The following is a 17,805-nucleotide window of genomic DNA, read 5'->3' on the forward strand; positions in this document are numbered from 1 at the left end:
GCAGATGAATGAGGATTTCGCACCAGACCGAATTGATTAACCATTGTTTCATCATGGCACTGACTTCCTATCCCAAAACATGGCATCAGAACTGTGTTTTTAATCCTAATTCCTGTGACAGATACCCTTCTGTTCCCAAAAACAACAACAGCAAGCCGCGAAGGGCCATTTGTGTAGCAGACAGACAACATTAAACTATTCTGAGGTTCAGTTGTGGTTGGCCTAAAAGGAATAATGGCTGCTACACTGGCAAAAAGTAATGAAAAAACCAGCAAATTAAAACATTATCATATAAGCAGTGTATTGTTGATAGGCTAAAACAAAGCATTGTTTAGTTAAGTATATATTGGCATACTTTTGGGTGTTATACCTGAAGAGTTACTATTGAATTGCCCGTACCAATCGAATATTAACCCCTCTGCAAATCTCCCTAAATTCAAGCTGCCTTCTACAGTGTTTGTGGTGATTAGCCTGTGAACATGACTATAATCATCATAATGGTATGATTTCAATTCCCATTTATATAGAGGTGCATTGGAGTGTTATTGGAGTCCCAGTGTTGATCATTACCTACTCCACTATACTTTTTGTGTTGCAGGATTTGGATAGTTGAAGATGAGAACAGAGATGGGGAACACAAACACATCAGGAATCCAAGGTACGAAAAAAGTTTCGTGTTTTTTTTCTCAGAAACTTTCTGCAGATTTCAGCTTTTAACTCTGCTGATTCTTGATGGTTCAGAAGAAGAGGGGGCTGCTTATACTAAAGCTCCACAGCAGGCCGAAGAATCTCTGAATGACCCGCCTTCTGCAAATGATCATAACGTCGAAAAAGTAACACCAGTTAGTAGAAATGGTTAGCATCTTTCTCCGTTTCATGAACATAATAAGAATAGCTATCATTATCACTTTCAGTTAATCGCGCAATTCTAATGTGACTCGTGTCTGATAGAGCAAGACGGGGTGGATAAGGAACGCGTTTCTCAGTTTTCTGAAGTTCAGTTAGAAGCAAAGGATTTGGCTATAAAATCGAGTGGTGTCCAGATAGTTGATTCGATTGAAGAAGTGGGGAGGGATGAAGAATCAGTGGAACCAAAATATGGAGAAAACAGTGAAAGTAGTGATCAGTCCTTTACTCACTCAGGTTAGCATCTCCCACAGCTCTAATTATGCTCCTTAGTTTAATCTCATATGCATCAGAAGTTCATACAAGATAAGTATATATGCACAAAAAATCTCACCTTGGGTTCTGCTTAATGTGCTAAAAATCACGACAGGGGAGGTGGAAAACGTTGATGCAAATCTCGACTCTAAGTCTGATCCGTTAACACACATTAATGGTCCTGTCCAGCTTCTAGACCCCGAGTCCAATCCACCATCAAGCAACAGAGAGAATTTTGCAGAAATGGATGATTCTTGTAGTGATGATGATATGAATCACTGCAAGAAGACAGAAATCGAGCATACTAGTGCTGTAGTTGCTTCTGGTGTTGATGTTGAGGATGTGGACGAGGAAAATAATGAGCTGATGATGGAAGAAACGGCTTCTCAACCAGACAGAGCGATCGAGGAAGAAGATGCAGCTGTGAGCTCGAGGGATAAGGTTGAAAACGGTTTGGGAAATGAAGGTGATAAAGAGGGCAATCTTGAGCTGAATTTGGATAATCTAGAAGAAGATGTTGCCAAGATGAATACATTAGACTGTTCTGATGCAGCCTCGAAACCAAACGAAGAACGTATGTCTCTTCCTCAGGAGATTAAGATGGCTTCAGAGAACAGTTTTCCAGTCAATCAGACAGAGCCTATAGAACAGGAAGTGAATGAGTTCATGATAGAGTCTCATAACCAGGAAAAGGAAGAGGGATATTCAACCAAGGAGAATTCCATTTCTTGTTTGGGAACTGAATCCATAGAAAAGCAGGATTTGGTGTCTCGACCCGACATTGATGCTAAAGAAGCTACTGAAATAGTCTCAGGAGAAGAGATCTCCATTGTCCATAACCATGAAGAAGAGAAGGCTGGAGATGACAGCATTGTCCAGAAACTAGGCGACCGCAATGATTGTCTCACAAACGAGACAGAGGACGAGGAGCAAACGTTAAAGAAAGACAATGATAGCTGTGATGATGCAGCCAAGGAATTGGAATTTGAGGGTGCTGGTAATAGTTCTGAACTACCAGATAGCGACACAATCAAGCAAATTTTCGTCACAAATGAGGTACGAGGGATCCCAAGGCCAGAGAAAGAACAACCTCCCGGGACAATATCAGAACACGAAATACCAGCAGACCTATCCGATGAGCAATGTGCAAACGGGATCATTTCTCCACTTCCAGTCATTCGTTCTAAAACGCTGGAAACCACGAGGAGGTACAGTGTGGACTACAGCTCAGAACAACCTGCAGGCAATCAGATTGAAACCAGAAGGTTCCCGAGCTTTGATTTTGGCATTCCTTTTGATGCAAGGTCTTCTGAATCTGATCAAACGCCCCTTCTCCGCCCTGACAAGCCCCCTACCAGACGCTTATCAATCGACTTCCAAAACACAGCTCTGCAAGCCACATACGCCCGAGACTCCCTGGACTACGATACAATGGGAGTGGAAGAGAAAACCATTAGAGTGGAGAGAAGTGATCCTGATGCTGGTCCATTCTTGATCACACTAAAGAAAGACGAAAATGGTAACCTCACAGACAAAACATCAAACAGTTTGCTTGCAGATATGAAGGAAGGGAACATGATGTTCAAGAACATCCCTCCTCCAGCAAACGATCAGCTCGCATTAGCTTCACCCAAAGGCGGAAATGGGAAGCGAAAGCCTCTCCCTTCATTCTTCAGCACATGCATCTGTTGCACAGCTACCATCAACTGAAAAAACTTTCATCAACACACTCATCATCATTTACTCTTTTCCTTCTTTTTTAATTTTCTTGATTTTACATGATTGATCTTTTCTGACTTGTCAGCAGAGTGTTTATTGTGAAAAACATGAGAGTGATGCTACTCTACACATTACTAGAATTGAACTTTTTTGTGGTTTTGTTTTTCAATTTTTTTAAATGTTTCTTGGTTTATGTATGAGGAAATCCAATGAGGTTTGGACTTTGGAGGGATGAAAAACTGCCTTTGATTGTAACTAATGTATATGTCTATTGATTTATGGTTTTCAGTTTATAATTTCATGATTTGATCATCAACACCAACAACAAAGCCAGAAGCCCATACTTCACTGATTAGGTGGTTATTAGCATGCATACTTTTGTAATTAATGATAGCATTCTTAATCATGTAATGGAGAAAAAAAAGTTAATGTGATGATGATCTTTCAAAATGGATGATTAAAGAGAAAAGACTCCTCACCTAAACATCACTACTTAACTCCATTTATATTAGTAATTGATCTTATAGTTAAAGATTTGATTTTTTGTATATTAATTAGGCAGATTTCTTACCCTTATCTCTGGTTTGAACAATTCGAATGGATATTTTGATTTACAGGAAATTCTGCAAACTGCAGCCACTACTAAACTTTATAAGCAGCATTAATATTATGGAGTGCAACAGAATGGTATGAACACCATTTCAAGGTCAGATTACAGTGAGAATAGTAACATTTTTATACCAACTATGCCTTCTATTTAATCTAAAAGACCTGCAACTCTGCAAGGCCACAATTATAACTTCTGAAGCAACCAGAGTTTAGTAAATAGCTACACCATAAAGTGTGTATTAGAACTGACAAAAAGAAGCACAGAAACACACTTCTTTCTCATGGCCATTCTGATGGTCTCTTAACTTCTTTGAGTTGGACAGAGTTCTCAAAGCAATGATAGAAGCCATAATGTGGGAATCTCTCATACCATGTTTCTTCCTCAGCATGAGTGTCCCAGTGCTCCCCGCTGCTGCTCTTGCCATACTTGTGCACCCATCCCGACCCGTTGTGGCCCTCGCCCCACGTGCGGTTCCATCTATCGCCGCTTTTGCCTTCCCACCACGTCTCCCCTTGTTTCACCCCGTGAGCATTTAAATCGAAGTTCTCGTCCCATTTGTCGCCCCATTTCGACCAGCCATCGCCTTCGCACCGCTCAGCCCATTTGTCCGTGTATTTCATTGCGCCTCCATGCCCGTCATATTTCTCGCCCCACCTGCCGAGAAATGTTGGCATTTATAGTTTTCTTTCCTAAATCTTCAGTCGGTTTTAGAACATAGATTATTGTGGTTTTAACGACGAGGTTTAATCAATATGAAAGCGAGAATATAGTTTCAAGAACGAAGGCACAATATGATTAGTGAGCTGACACAGCTAAGAACTAATAAATTACGGTACCTTTCATGCCACACATGAGCGTGGCCAGCATCAAGAGGCGTGTTAGGATCAATGCTGCACCACTTATGTGCCCATTTCTCCGCTTGTCCAGAAGCATCGTAATGTTCCCACCATTGCTCCTGCCATTCTTCACCTATCCCGTTCTTTGCCCACTTATCTGCAGTTTTCTCCATGTGGACAAGCCCAGAGCTCTGAAAAACCATAAAACATCATCAGACCAACATTATTCATAAAATAGGAGTTGGCAATGCATTGTTTCTCAAAAATAAATCCTCAACTCGTAAACTCCAACTTCCAATAGATGAGCATAAACTTGGGTAGCTATACGTGACCCTATGTTTCTTGCAAACCATTACCCGACTAGGTAAATCCCGCTCCTATGTAATAGCCCGCAAACCACACAGGAGAGGTAAACTGCACTAGGAAGACCCGTTCAATTTCGAATGTCAAAGAATGGAAGGAGATGTTAAATTGGCTTGGTAAGAATGAAAAGAATGTTGAGAAGCTTCCTGGAAAAGGCAAGAATGCACCAGGAGTACATCGTATAGAATTAATCTATAAATTACAGTACCGTGGAGATAATTTGTTTTAGCAATTTTAACTCAACATATTTAACCACATTGCATAACTCCAAGAACTTGAAAGTTTCTGCTGCAAAGCATTTCTGTAGCTTCAGAAAAAGCAAGAAGACTATAGGCATATAGCGGGTTTCATAATGATTCTACCCCAATTCCCTATCGTTATTTCTGTTTCTCCCACCTTCATATTGTAATTGTAAGTTGTAAGCGAAGATACCAAAACAGTGAAGCAGAAAGTTCAGTGAACTCATCATCAAACATAACTGATTTCATTTTAGTTTTCCGTTATTTTTTCAGTCATATTAAGTAACTAAAACAAAGAGAAGTGTAATAAAGATTCGAGCCGAAAGCCTAACCTGCCCCATGGATTCTCTCCAATATTCACGCCACACATTTCCTACAGCATCTCGTCCAGATTTCTCAGAGCCTAATTCCTTGTAACCAAACTCATCAGCAGCTTCCCAATACTTATTTTCCCACTCGATAGTTTTGTCTGCACTAACGCCCCTCGTCAATGTCCACTTGCAGATAACCCCATCGGGTCTTTGTTCAGTCCCCGTCTCCCTCCACCACCTCGATCCATCAGCATTGACTCCGTACAAAGAAGCCTCAACGACCTGATCCAGTGCAAGAGCAGCTTCAGCCGCGTGTGCTGAAAACTGAACACTGAGTTCATGCTCCTCCTCTTGATGCGGCATCTCTAACGTGGAGCTAGAAGTGCCCAAATCTTCAACCTCCACGAGTGACTGAAGCGGGGGAAGAGGAGGACCGATTTTACTCCCCAAAACAGCAGTCTCAAACGGAATTGTCAGAAAATCTGCAGAGCGTTCTTTCTCCATTACAGGACTGCTCAGATTTGAAAGCGGAGAAGCTTTGGTGTCTGATTTCAGGTGATTGTCATCATCATCAGGAGGAGGTGTCCATGCCCAGAAATTCGGCCCAGGCGTTGCATTAGTGATGTTTGTTGATTGTGGCACAGATAAGCTGCCACTTTGCAGCCCTGATCAAGCAAAATGTATTATTAACAAAGAAATTTACCTCACTTTGCATCAATCTTAACATCTTAGCAATAAAGTTACAATTTTTTTTTATACATTAGGTTTCCAACTTACGCCAGAACCCCCAATACCCTAGAGGTCGTAAATCACTATTCGCGAGTCACTCATAAGTCCCACACACTATTACTAGAGCAAAACTTTAGACTAATCCTAAGCTTCCAGAACCCAAAAAAGATAAATTGTGCATCGCAAGTCGCCCCGTCAAATCATAGATTTGGGGATATGGAAAAGGAAGGGTATATCTTCTACAAAATATAATATTGAATTTAAGAAACACAGCCATAATAAGATAATGAAACTGTTGAGTAATTATATGAATTTTACAGGAAAATTTACCTCCTTGTCGATTTTCCTCATTTTCTTCACTCTGAAATTCAATTTCACCGGAAACCTCCATCTGAGGCCGCGGATTCTCCTTCAACAGTGCCCTAGCAGCCGAGATCGCCGCCGAGGCACGATCAATCACTTGCATTCTCTGAATCCTATCTCTTTCCTCGGGAGAAAACTCTAGAATCTTCTGGAACTCGCTGCTCTTCCTCTCCATCGCTTCCGGGCTGTCCTCCTCGTCGGCGCCGTCCTCTTCATCGTCGCTGGATTTTCTACTGTTCTCCACGATCCTCTGGAACTCCACAGACTTCCTCTCGCGATCCATCGCCGTCTTCCACATGTCCAAATACGACAAGTCCCCTCCTCCATCCGAGACTCTGATGATTCTCGAGCTCTTCCGGCTATTCCGGCCCGCCGGAAAATCTTTAGTGGAAAAGGAAAATGGGAATTCCAGTTGGTGCTTTTTGACGGCGGCGCGTGCGGCCACAGTCGGGTAAGTAGTGTGGAAATGGCTCGCCATTGGGAAGCGTTTTGGCGGTGTCGAGAAGGAGGTGTGGATCTCTGGGCGGTGTGTATTTATATAGGGAGTGTAAATTTGAGGTGGATTTATTTTCGATTTTATAAAAAATTTTCTGAGAATATTTTGTATCCACTGATCTTTGTGAAAGAGAAAAAGATTTTCTTGAAATTTAAGGAAGGTTGGGATGCTGTCTCCTTTGAGTTGGCAATGGAGTAAAGGTGCCAGATTTAACGGATTTAACTGTTCCCTTTAATGACAGATGGCATAAAGTGAGTGGTCTGGAAGCCATTATTAATATAACGTTCGTTTGGCTAGCTTTGGTCACACATGATCACGGTTCGAACCGAACCGCGCACGGTTAGAATCGGAATCGCACGAATGGTTCAGGTTTCATAAGGTTCTGGGTTTAGTTCTAAATCGGAAAAATTAAAAAAAAATTATTATTATTATATTATTTGATTAAAGTTTAAATTTTAAATATCAATTTAAATTTTAACTATAACTATTTTTTTTATAATTCGACTTTGAAGTTTAAATATTTCATATAATTATTTTAAAAACATTTCAAAATTAAAAAAATTTTTAAAAAATTAAATTGTTAAATTTGGACAATTTTTTAAAAAAAGAAATATTTTTTTTTAAAAAAAAATATTTTTTTTTAAAAAAAATTCTTATTCGAACTAGAATCGTCGGTTTCATAACCAAATGTGGAACCTATATACAAGGTTTCGATTTCGGTTCAGCCGATTCTAGAATCGAGAACCGTCAGTTCAGAACCAAAACCGACCTGTGGACATACCTAGCTTTGTAAGTGAAGAATGAAGAGAGCACCTACACTTTAAACCTTGGTGGATCAAAATTTGCTTAAGGCCATCATCCTTTCAAAACTTTTTTGATTTGAATGAAAGTCCACAATCACTATTTGAATTGCATTTTAAGTAAAATTCGCCTTGTAACTTTAACCAGCAAAGGACCACAATAGCGTAAATTAGTCTAAATTATTTATAGTTGATCGACTGAAACTAAAAAGAGCAATAGACAACTCTTACAAAAAATTAAACTTGAAACCTTGTAATTACTAAGTTAATAGTATTATCCGATCTAACTGTATTATCCGATCTACTTGACTGAGATTGTCCTACATCATTTATAAGTAAGCTACCATCAATCTTCTTCCATAGTTTTATACATTTCTTACTCAAATAAGTTTTGGATGAACACCCAACCATACCTAATGATTTTGCCTTCTAGAATGAGAGATAGATTCCAATCTCAAATTGTCATCCACAAACTACAACACACAATCAGAATCTATAACCCTATACCACACTCAACAAGAAGATTCCAGTCACCAAACCACAAAACCATAATGCTCTTTCACTATTGAAGGTTGTCTAACAATCCACTGGAAACTATAAACAAGTCAAAACAACTGTCTTTTTTAACTATTCTTTTTGGCTTTGATTTATTCTTTTTTTTTCAGCAAACACTCTTTTTTCTTTCTTTTTACCCCTCTTGTTAATTATTCCCATCTTTAAGTTAAACCAAATGCTACCTAATATCTATATACCCAACAAAATGCTAATTTGAGTCTTGCAATGAAGCTTTCCTAATAATTTATGAATTATAAACGTGGATAAAAAGAATTCCATAATAAATAAATTGCATAAACTTCTAAGTACATCATCAAGAATTCGAAACGCAATAAGTATTTTATTGATATCAATTTAGGAGTCTCATACCCTTATTACAAACACAATATAATTGGCAATACATTATTAAAAACCATACTTGGAATTGAAGCACACATGATGAGATTAATTGAAAAATGGAATTGGGGAAGAACCAAATTAAACATCACACCAACATATATGTAAGACAAGAGGAACGTGCCTGAATGGACTTAGCTCACTGATGAGTTATAAGACAAGAGTAACGTGCCTGAATGGACTTAGCTCACTGATTTAGGCAGTATCCGGGAAAAGGCTAGAGGAACATATCCTAAGCATAAGCCTGAGGGTTCTGAATAAGATAGGCCTCCACAGCTTTGTACATTGCCAGCACCCTCTCTTTCCCAGCCTTGATTTCTTCTTCTTTCATCTTGAAATCCCCAACAGTGTAGTACTTGCTTGTCACCTTAGAAATGGAGCCACCCTCCGCGGTCTTCTCAAACTTCACCTCGTACGTTATCTTCTCGAGCTGATCTAGCAGGGCGTCGCCCTCGACCAGCGTGTACTTGTACGTCAACGTCTCCTCGTTCAGCTCGTCGATGTAATACTTTATCGACTTCAAACTACTACCTGCACTCATCACAAACCTCACCATTATTCTCGATTGCTCAGACTTTTAATTCAGCAATCACAAAATTACAAATTCAATTCCTAACAGGAGCAATTGAGTCAATCAGCTATAGACAAACACTTTCTTGTAGTCCTGTCAATATATAAATGCAGTAGTCGGTCTGTTGCAATTAAAAGTTTAAACTGATAGTGACCTTCGGGGAAGTTGATTTGCTTAATGCTCCCGGTCCCACCGTTGCCTTGGACGATGTCGATGCTCTTGATGGCTTGTGGCATTAGCTTTGGGATCAAGTTGTGGGAGTCGACAATTGAGGCCTTGAAAATCCTTGATGGGGCGACCGGAGAAGTCTGCTCGTCAGTGTAGGTGGAGACGCCCATTTTTGTTTGTTCTTTTCCTTTCTACAGAGAAAATTAAAGTGAAAATCAGTGCAGAAATGGATACAAGAATGAGAAGTTGTTGGGTGCAGAGGAATGGGATGGCTATGGTATTTATAGGCTAGAAGTTTGTTTGTTGTCTGTAGAATGTAGTTGATAGAGGCAGAAAAGTTGCTGTTTTTCTGAAATTTCAAGGTGGGGAACAGAACAATTTAAGGAATATGCAATTGTTAAGGACCGTTTGGGATATAAAATATTGAAGGTGAAATATGCTGACTTTTGTCCTGTGTAACAACAATCTTTCTGTGAGGGAGTATTATGTAACTAGCGATATTATATATTCTTCTCGTCATTTTTTAGGTGAGGAAAGAAATTTAATAACAATAACTACTAATGTATGTACATCATAATTCTTGTTTATGTATAATAGAGATTAGAGGTAAACTGAACTAGAAAAACGAATAAAATCCGCTTTCTTCTTCTGGTGATTTTATTTTTAATCTATGGTAAAGTCTGTCAATTTGCAATAACCAATGATTTTATAGAATTCGACATGTATAGAATTCTATTGTCATGTCGAAGACAAATATTTTTGAAGGTAAATTTTTTACTTCGTCAATTTCAAAAGTTTGTCATATTATATAAAATCATGAATTCATGATGATGCTTCAATCATCATCATATCAATCATGAGCACAAGTTTTATACTTGGATAAGAGCCGCTTCGTTTTTACATTAGAAAGAAACATGTGTGCATATCCAAAAACATCCGACTAACTTCACATTGTTTAATCAATTTCCTTTAAATCATTTTAAAAGAGCGTGTCAAGAAAAATTATATGATAGTGTATTTACAATTTATCTAAACCTTTTTAAGAGTAAAAAAAGAGGGTTTAATACTTGTGAGTAATGAGTTAATTTTATTTTAGTCCATCAATTATTTGTCATTTTAACTTTAGTAATTGACTTCAAAATTAATCGAATTTGATATTTGATTTTCAATACAAGTCATTTTTAGTCCTGGTCATCAGCTAAGTCAGGTATCAAATTTTGGTCCTTGGAGGGCTAAAAATGACATGTTTGCATAAGTTAGGTATCAAGTCAGATTGATTTTGAAGTAAAGAACAAAAAATGAAATGCTAAGATTATTTGTTGATTTAGGAACCTGATCTCACTTGCTTAACGCTGGAGCCAAAGATCACAACTATTCTCCTGTGAATTATGTGGCAATGACGATTGCAAGTTCTTTTATATTCTGTGTTTTCAATATTTGTTATCCTGGATTTCCGGGCATCCACATTAGTAGATTATGGATCAGATTTTGAGAAAAGGTAAGTGATGTGGATGAGAGAGAATAAATGAGATCCTTCTACAAAGATAGATTTTTGTAGGATCCGCAGGAGAGAGAAAAGGGAAGGGAAAACTACATTGGGCGTGCGTGTTTGGCACTGATTGATCGCGCTCAGCTGGGCACGCGCACTGTTATTTTTTAGTTGTGTCAATTTTTTTTCTCCTCTCTTTTCTAGTTATCACCTAAAAACTACACCAAAAACTTCACTATTAAGTATGCTTAGACTTAAAACAAATAAAAAAAAAAAAAAAAAAAAAAGCTCGCCTATGGACTAGCCCAACTGGCAGTGCGGAACGCGTAGCATCATTCCTTTTCATCTACATTTTCTCTCTCCTACGAGATCCACAAAAAACCTCCTCTTGGATGGAGACCCAAGACCTTCTCTTTCTTCCAACTAATCCAAGTTTGTCTTTAAAATCATGAAAAAATCATTAATGTGGTACGGTCACTCTAACATTTCTCCGAACCTCAACTAACAAGTGCAACCTTGCAAGGTACACGATTAAGGTAAAACTGCAAATCCCGTCCAAAGTTCGTGTTAAGAATTGGCACTTCTGTTGGTAAATTATCTGTGATACTAAAAATTTTTTATACAACCTTTGAATAGAAGACTACAACAAAGTGCAAAGTTGTGCAACGATACACCACATATAAGACAAAATTGCATTTGGTTTAGTTATACTAGATTACCTACAAGCTTGATAAAATCAAATGCCATACTGGTAATGTATATTTGGTTTTAGAGTGCATCTAATGGAAAGAAAAAGTTGTTTTTATTTGAGAGAAGAAGACTAAGAAATGAAATCCAAACCCAAACATAACATCAAGAAAGGGACTTGCATTGTACTAGAAATAATAAGGTTAACTTTTTGCAGCAATTAATCAGAATTGGTGGCTGATGATAAATTTTATATCAAAAATTATTTTTACAAGTGTAATACAATACCTTTAAATTAAATTAAATGGAAATAATGGAAGGGTTATTTATTTATTTATTTAGGTAGGATTATTGTTTATAAATATATCCATACATATTTGTGCAGTTAAAGGCATGGAATTCCCAGGCCATCGCCTGGGGATCCATAGGCGGTATTCGTGCCTTGGGTGCTTGCTGTCATTCACTATGATTGTTGTTGAGCTGGTCTCGGAGATCACCCCGTGGTTGCTATTGCGGTTCAAGTAACAGGAACCATGGGAGCAGCTAGATCCTGATCGTGCTATTTTTAGTGATAAGCTAATGTGTGAAATTTTGTCAAAGATTTTGATCTCGACTCTCAATGAGAGCACCAATGATGCTAATAATATTACCGGGGTAATATTCAGATAAGGAAAGTATAATAGTCTCAGTACAAGAATGTTTGCATGCCCCCCTTAACAATAGGGTCAACTACTTATACTATGCCCAACGGCTCTTTTAGTGAGTGTAACGGACTCATAATATGTCGGGTAATAATAGTGGGAGCCGTTGGAATAATGATGGGGGGCAGCTGGAGAATTCCCCTTTTTAATGTGTTGGTGACCGTTTGACTTCCATGCGCCCACCTCCATAAGTGTGTTTGCCTTCATGCGTCCGCCAAGTATGTTCGCCTCTTAGCTTCTAACCACTCCAGACTGTTGTTTGTTTTAATGGGTTAGACGCACCAGGTCAGATCCAGTATCTTGCTCAGTTATCCTGTCAAGAGTAGAAGATGAAATTGAATATAAGGATCGGATCGGAGGAGAATATAGTGTAAAATTCTTCTTCCTCAACTTAGAATCCAAATAACTTTACAACTATTGAACTACCTCAACTTGTCTCAAAGCCGAGCCATTTCAAACCTGTTTAGCATCTGTACTTGGCTTTGACATACACAACACATTCAGAATATAAAAAAAAAAAACAACTTATATAGATTTGAGCTGTAAGATTCCCACTTAACATTATATTAAACAATATCATGTAAGTTGTCATCATTATCTATCTAACATTATTCATTACAATTAAGTTGCAGAATTTTTAACATAAAATACTAAAAGTCAATGCTGCCCGGCCTCGATCTTGCAATTAAAAATGCTTTAATTTCCGTCTTGCAATTATTGCATGCACTTAGAGCCATAAGGCAAATTGCCATCCAGAAACAATGATATGATAATTACTATACACACACATACTAAGTGAGAAGAAGCTCAGATCAGATCAGAGAAGAATTGAAGAATGGCTTGTGTTGCTGTAAATTCTCTTGTGAGGACCATTGAGCTTGAGTTGTTGCAACCTCTGCCTCGCCCAATCGTACGACAAAAGCAACTCATCCCTGGCAATGAAAAGTTGATCCAAAATCTCCACCAGATGCTTGGTGATCTGATAGAGCTGTTCGATGAGAAGAGGATGGATGGTATCCAAGCAATTAAAGACTTGGAAACTAAGCTCAGAGATGTGGCTTTCCGAGTGGAAGATGAAATTGAATTCCAAATCATAGATCTTTATGAGAAAGAGGAAAACGAAGAGTTACTTGCAGGAATAGCAGACCTTTTCGTGGACGAGGAAGAGGAAGAGTTATTAGCAGCAATAGCAGGTCTTTTTGGGGAAAAACCACACAGGACTAATGATGCAAAAGAAGAAGATGACTTGGGAATTGCAAATCTTTTTGTGGAAAAACCACAAGGAGAAACTTGGCATTCTTTCAAACTTGGTTGTATTTTGGAAGGAGCAATAAGAGACATTGATGCCATCGACAAAGAGTTGTCCAAAGTGAAGATGCAGCAGTTGGAAGGACTTGGAAGGAATTGGAAGGCATCTGCAGCCCATCACCAACACGCTTCACACTCCCAGCCCCACCAGGGCAGCAGCATAATGGTGGGGAAAAACAATGAGTTCCAGATTGTAAAGGCGATGCTAATTCAGCATTCATCAAGGCAACGGGAAATTGTCTCCATTCAAGGTATGGGAGGCATCGGCAAGACAACCTTAGCTAGACGACTTTATGAAGATCCATCAGTTGCCTACCGCTTTGACATCCGAGCTTGGGTTGTTGCCTCACAATATCATAATAAGTTGCAAATGCTCACAGATCTTCTTAAATCATTGGGTTGTGTAGGTAATGGCACTCAAGAGTATCAGCTAGCACAACAACAAGTGTACCAAAAGCTGATGCAGCAAAGGTACTTTGTTGTGATAGATAACATTTGGAGTGTCGAAGCCTGGGATTCCGTCAAAGCTTGCTTTTCAGATAATGGAAATGGCAGTCGAGTTTTGTTGACTACTCGCTCTGCTGATGTGGCTACTATTATAGGCTCTAACAATGACTTTTCGCATCAAATGCAATTGTTAGAAGAAGATGAGAGTTGGAATCTATTTCGTGAAAAGACAAGCAAATTTATGGGTTTTGAATTCAATATGATTGGGAGACAGATTGTTGAGAAATGCAAAGGATTGCCTTTGGCAATTGTTGTTGCTGCAGGTCTATTTTCCAAACTTCATACGCTAGATGAGTGGAAGAATGTTGCAGAAGTTTTAAATTCATCTGCATCAACAACAACAATTGATGAAGAATGTTCAAGGATACTTTCATCCAGTTACAATCACTTGCCTCACAATTTGAAAGCTTGTTTTTTATATTTGAGCGTATTTCCAGAAGATGAAGAGATTCATGTTAAAGAAATTGTAAAGTTATGGGTTGCCGAAGGACTCGTAAAGGCATCTGAGGATATGAGCTTTGATGTGGTGGCTAAGAGGTACATTCAAGAACTCAAGGATAGGAACCTAATTCTAGTAAGTCAGTCGAGTATTTGTGGAAGAAAAGTAAAGGCATTTAGAATGCACGATTTATTGCATTCATTTTGTATGAGAGAAGCTAAAAAGGAAAACCTTGTGCTTGTTATCTACAAAAATGAGTCTAATTCCCCTTTGAAAGATTTTCGATGGATAAGCATCCAATCAGCAATGTTTGACGAACAAACATTATTATTTTCTCTAAAAAAATGTCGATCCATCTTCTATTTTGGAGGAGTGTATAGATGTTTCAATTTGAAATTTTGCAGCCTATTAAGAGTAGTCCGCAATATTGAGTGCAAGATTGAATATCTTGTCCACTTGAGATGCCTATTGTCAATTCACTCATCTTTTATCATTTTAAAACCATTCCATGGTTGGAATCTTCAAACGCTTTCAGTTCATAGTATTCGTGGAATGAACTTTTTAGAGTTTCCACAACTACAACATTTACATATCGGTTTGGGTGATTTCAGTATTCCTATGGATTTTCCCATATGTTTTCATCAAAACTTGAAGAGCATTTGTGGGTTGAAATATTATCACTGTAAGAAAGAATTTTTTACAAATATTCCATCCCTAAAGAAGGTAACGATTGAGTGTGAAGGAGGTTGGAATGATTGCATTAATAACATTGCCTATTTACACCAACTCCAGAGTCTGTTTCTTCTTTGTTATGGGCGTCCGGTTCTGATTCCAAACAACAACTGCATTGATAATTTGAGAAATCTTATGAAGTTGAGCTTTTGTTGTGTGAGCTTTGAGGGGAAGACAATTAATAATTTTAGCAAATTGCCTAAACTTGAGGTGCTACGGCTAATGGAATGCAAGTGGATTGGTGGAGAGTGGGAACTACTCGAAACAGAGAGTTTTGACCAGTTAATTTATTTGAAAATTAGTGTGAGTAATCTTGAGCGTTGGGAAGCAAGTGCTTGTCATTTTCCGAATCTTGAGCGTCTAGTCCTTGATTGGTGCGAAGAATTGGAAACGATTCCCGCTGAATTTGCAGAAATTCCAAACTTGAAGTCAATTGAATTGTATGGATGTCTTCATTCTGCGGTGGAATCTGCCAAGGAAATTCAAAGAGAGCAACATGAGCAAGGAAATGATAATATGGTTGTCATTGAGGAAGACACAAAAGAGGTCCATTTCTCTCCTTCACCCTTTTGCTATTACCTTTTTTATTTTACTCTCATTAGCAATAAAGATGCATGTGTATATATATATATATATATTTGAGTTTATCCAAGAAGAGAAAAAGATCTAAGCAAATGATAATATTTGGAAGAATATACAGAAAGATAGGTTCCAAAGCTCTTGTCCAGTGTACTGTTTGTAGCATATTGTTTGTATTTCCATGAAACAATAGCTTTTTTACTAAAGTGCAAAAGGCCGGTATTGCTTCTTCTTCTCCTGCTTCTTTCACTCTGTTAATGTTTTCTCTTTTTACTCTGCAGATTTGCTTTTCCTGAAGTTGAAGCTAGACCAGCAACTGGTTAAAAAGCCTTTGTCTTAGCAATTCCCAGTTTTGACTTTATATATGAGACTGTTTGGTAGAGTTAATACAGAGAATTGGAATATGTATGCTAAATTATGCTGTTATCATTGCGAATTTTCTTGAATTATATATGCTACAAACTTGTGAAAACACCATTGATGAAATAGAAAGACTCAAGCCTACCTTGACAAGGAAAATACGCAGTTACTATTTGAAGGTGTATACTAGATAAACCTTGTTTAAATTGTCTATAGTTAACTAGTTAAAATCAAGAAAATCAATAGGTCACTCCGGTTGGGAGTCGAACTTCTAAGTTTGTAGTTACCCGTCAATATAATCAACTTGGCTGGTTTTATAGTTTTCTTTTATTCCTCTTTATAGTTTTCTTTTATTCCTCAAATGGTGAAAGGGATCAAATCTTGTAACTATGATCAGAATTATTACCTTAAGAGAGAGAGGGTGTGTGTTTAATTTTGCATTACCTTAAAATCTTCATTAATTACAACAGAATCCCATATTAATAATTTAATATTTCAGAATCCAAATGCTGTAAGATAGATAGCAGAAGTTGTAAAACTGAAAGAAGCGTATAGCTGTGGGGTGTGGTCACAGCGTTAGACGCTAGTTGGGTGATAGACTAGTGCTCGCGCCTAGGTGGCACTTAGGCACTACATTATAAATAAATAAATAAATAAATATATATATATATATATATATATATATATATATATATAATATAAAAATTAACAAGGCCGAGTTAGGTGCCTAAGTGGTCGGCCGCCTAGGGCCTAATTCGCCAAGGCAGTGGGTGTGGTGGTGCTATTGTTGTTGGTGCTATTACTTGTGTTGCTACTATTACCGGTGATGCTGATATTGCTACTATCACTCCCTCTAGAACCCTCCTTTTTTTTTCATCATAAATTCTCTCCATAACATGACTTATAATTATTAGGTGCCATTAATTGGTTGCACCCATTAAATTTTAACAACTTTTTTTTAAAGTAAGTAATCAATCAAACAGTGTTATACTAGGAGGAAAAATCATGAGGTGAAAAATTTTAAAAGTGAGTAGCATTACTCAACTTATTATATTATAGTTATAATTTCATTGTAGCCTAAATTCTTTACTCTAAAGGGTCTTAGGCCCTATTAATTTAATAGGGAGTATTACTTTTTCCTTCTTATTTCTCGTGCATTAACATAATTTTATGGTGGCGTGGTCCATTAAAAACCATCAAAATTATTCAGCGGCTTTGATCAATCTTATTTAAAAATAATGGACAAAATGAGATTGAGTTTATTATTTGACTTTACAATATAATTGCATTAACAGTCCACTTACTTATTATCTGAAGTTGTTGGATTAAAACTTTTTTTTTACTAAAAGAATTAAAATATGTTAATCTGTAATAAAATATACATTGTTTCCATTATCTTTGTTTTCCAATCATTATATCTTAAACCTTGATCCAGATTCTGTTAGAAGGTTGATCTCGAAAATACAAGGAAATAATGGAAATACAAACAGAAAGTTATCCACGAAGGATAATATTACAGGAAATATCACAACCTACAAAAGGTTGAAAACCTGAACTACGGTTGAGGATGAAATCCGGACGATCTCGGGTGGTTGGAAGCACGAGTCGTGTTGCCACTCTCCTTAAAACATTATTTACCGCCTCCCGGGGTGCTGGAGCGTTGCGGTCTAGGTTTCCCAGGATAAA

The 17,805-nt window shown here is 37.8% G+C and overlaps 4 protein-coding genes across 4 annotated transcripts; 2 read left to right on the forward strand and 2 right to left on the reverse strand.

Annotated features, from left to right (window-relative positions):
• Positions 1-466: 466 nt before the first annotated feature.
• On the forward strand, positions 467-2,958 carry LOC116017675. Its single transcript, XM_031258300.1, has 5 exons — positions 467-500; positions 599-658; positions 742-855; positions 952-1,143; positions 1,277-2,958. Exons 2-5 carry the CDS (start codon positions 616-618, stop codon positions 2,869-2,871), a joined length of 1,944 nt encoding a protein of 647 aa, XP_031114160.1. The 5' UTR covers positions 467-500; positions 599-615; the 3' UTR covers positions 2,872-2,958.
• Positions 2,959-3,498: 540 nt separating this feature from the next.
• Positions 3,499-6,977, reverse strand: LOC116017053. Its single transcript, XM_031257565.1, has 4 exons — positions 6,299-6,977; positions 5,261-5,904; positions 4,327-4,517; positions 3,499-4,144 (listed from the first exon to the last, which is right to left on the reverse strand). The coding sequence occupies exons 1-4, from the start codon at positions 6,807-6,809 to the stop codon at positions 3,769-3,771; spliced, it is 1,722 nt and encodes a 573-aa protein (XP_031113425.1). The 5' UTR covers positions 6,810-6,977; the 3' UTR covers positions 3,499-3,768.
• Positions 6,978-8,500: 1,523 nt separating this feature from the next.
• On the reverse strand, positions 8,501-9,565 carry LOC116017602 (major strawberry allergen Fra a 1-2-like). Its single transcript, XM_031258212.1, has 2 exons — positions 9,304-9,565; positions 8,501-9,109 (listed from the first exon to the last, which is right to left on the reverse strand). The coding sequence occupies exons 1-2, from the start codon at positions 9,485-9,487 to the stop codon at positions 8,811-8,813; spliced, it is 483 nt and encodes a 160-aa protein (XP_031114072.1). The 5' UTR covers positions 9,488-9,565; the 3' UTR covers positions 8,501-8,810.
• A 3,997-nt stretch (positions 9,566-13,562) lies between these two features.
• On the forward strand, positions 13,563-16,055 carry LOC116014976 (disease resistance protein RPP13-like). The gene is made up of 3 exons (XM_031254950.1): positions 13,563-14,583; positions 15,241-15,726; positions 16,041-16,055. The coding sequence occupies exons 1-3, from the start codon at positions 13,570-13,572 to the stop codon at positions 16,053-16,055; spliced, it is 1,515 nt and encodes a 504-aa protein (XP_031110810.1). The 5' UTR covers positions 13,563-13,569.
• Positions 16,056-17,805: the final 1,750 nt, after the last annotated feature.

Source organism: Ipomoea triloba, chromosome 4 (assembly GCF_003576645.1).
Source record: "Ipomoea triloba cultivar NCNSP0323 chromosome 4, ASM357664v1".
NCBI classification, from domain to species: Eukaryota; Viridiplantae; Streptophyta; class Magnoliopsida; order Solanales; family Convolvulaceae; genus Ipomoea; species Ipomoea triloba.

What these genes read in the sequence shown, in the direction of transcription:
- LOC116017053 (XM_031257565.1), bottom strand. Translation starts at nt 6,809, where the DNA reads ATGGCGAGCCATTTCCACACTACTTACCCGACTGTGGCCGCACGCGCC. An exon ending in GGAGAGAATCCATGGGGCAG is followed by an intron (nt 4,518 to 5,260) that starts GTTAGGCTTTCG and finishes ATGGTTTTTCAG; the next exon opens with AGCTCTGGGCTTGTCCACAT. An exon ending in GCTCATGTGTGGCATGAAAG is followed by an intron (nt 4,145 to 4,326) that starts GTACCGTAATTT and finishes ATTTCTCGGCAG; the next exon opens with GTGGGGCGAGAAATATGACG.
- LOC116017602 (XM_031258212.1), bottom strand. Translation starts at nt 9,487, where the DNA reads ATGGGCGTCTCCACCTACACTGACGAGCAGACTTCTCCGGTCGCCCCA. An exon ending in GCAAATCAACTTCCCCGAAG is followed by an intron (nt 9,110 to 9,303) that starts GTCACTATCAGT and finishes TGATGAGTGCAG; the next exon opens with GTAGTAGTTTGAAGTCGATA.
- LOC116014976 (XM_031254950.1), top strand. Translation starts at nt 13,570, where the DNA reads ATGCAGCAGTTGGAAGGACTTGGAAGGAATTGGAAGGCATCTGCAGCC. An exon ending in AGGATAGGAACCTAATTCTA is followed by an intron (nt 14,584 to 15,240) that starts GTAAGTCAGTCG and finishes CACCAACTCCAG; the next exon opens with AGTCTGTTTCTTCTTTGTTA.
- LOC116017675 (XM_031258300.1), top strand. Translation starts at nt 616, where the DNA reads ATGAGAACAGAGATGGGGAACACAAACACATCAGGAATCCAAG. An exon ending in AACACCAGTTAGTAGAAATG is followed by an intron (nt 856 to 951) that starts GTTAGCATCTTT and finishes CGTGTCTGATAG; the next exon opens with AGCAAGACGGGGTGGATAAG. An exon ending in TCAGTCCTTTACTCACTCAG is followed by an intron (nt 1,144 to 1,276) that starts GTTAGCATCTCC and finishes AAATCACGACAG; the next exon opens with GGGAGGTGGAAAACGTTGAT.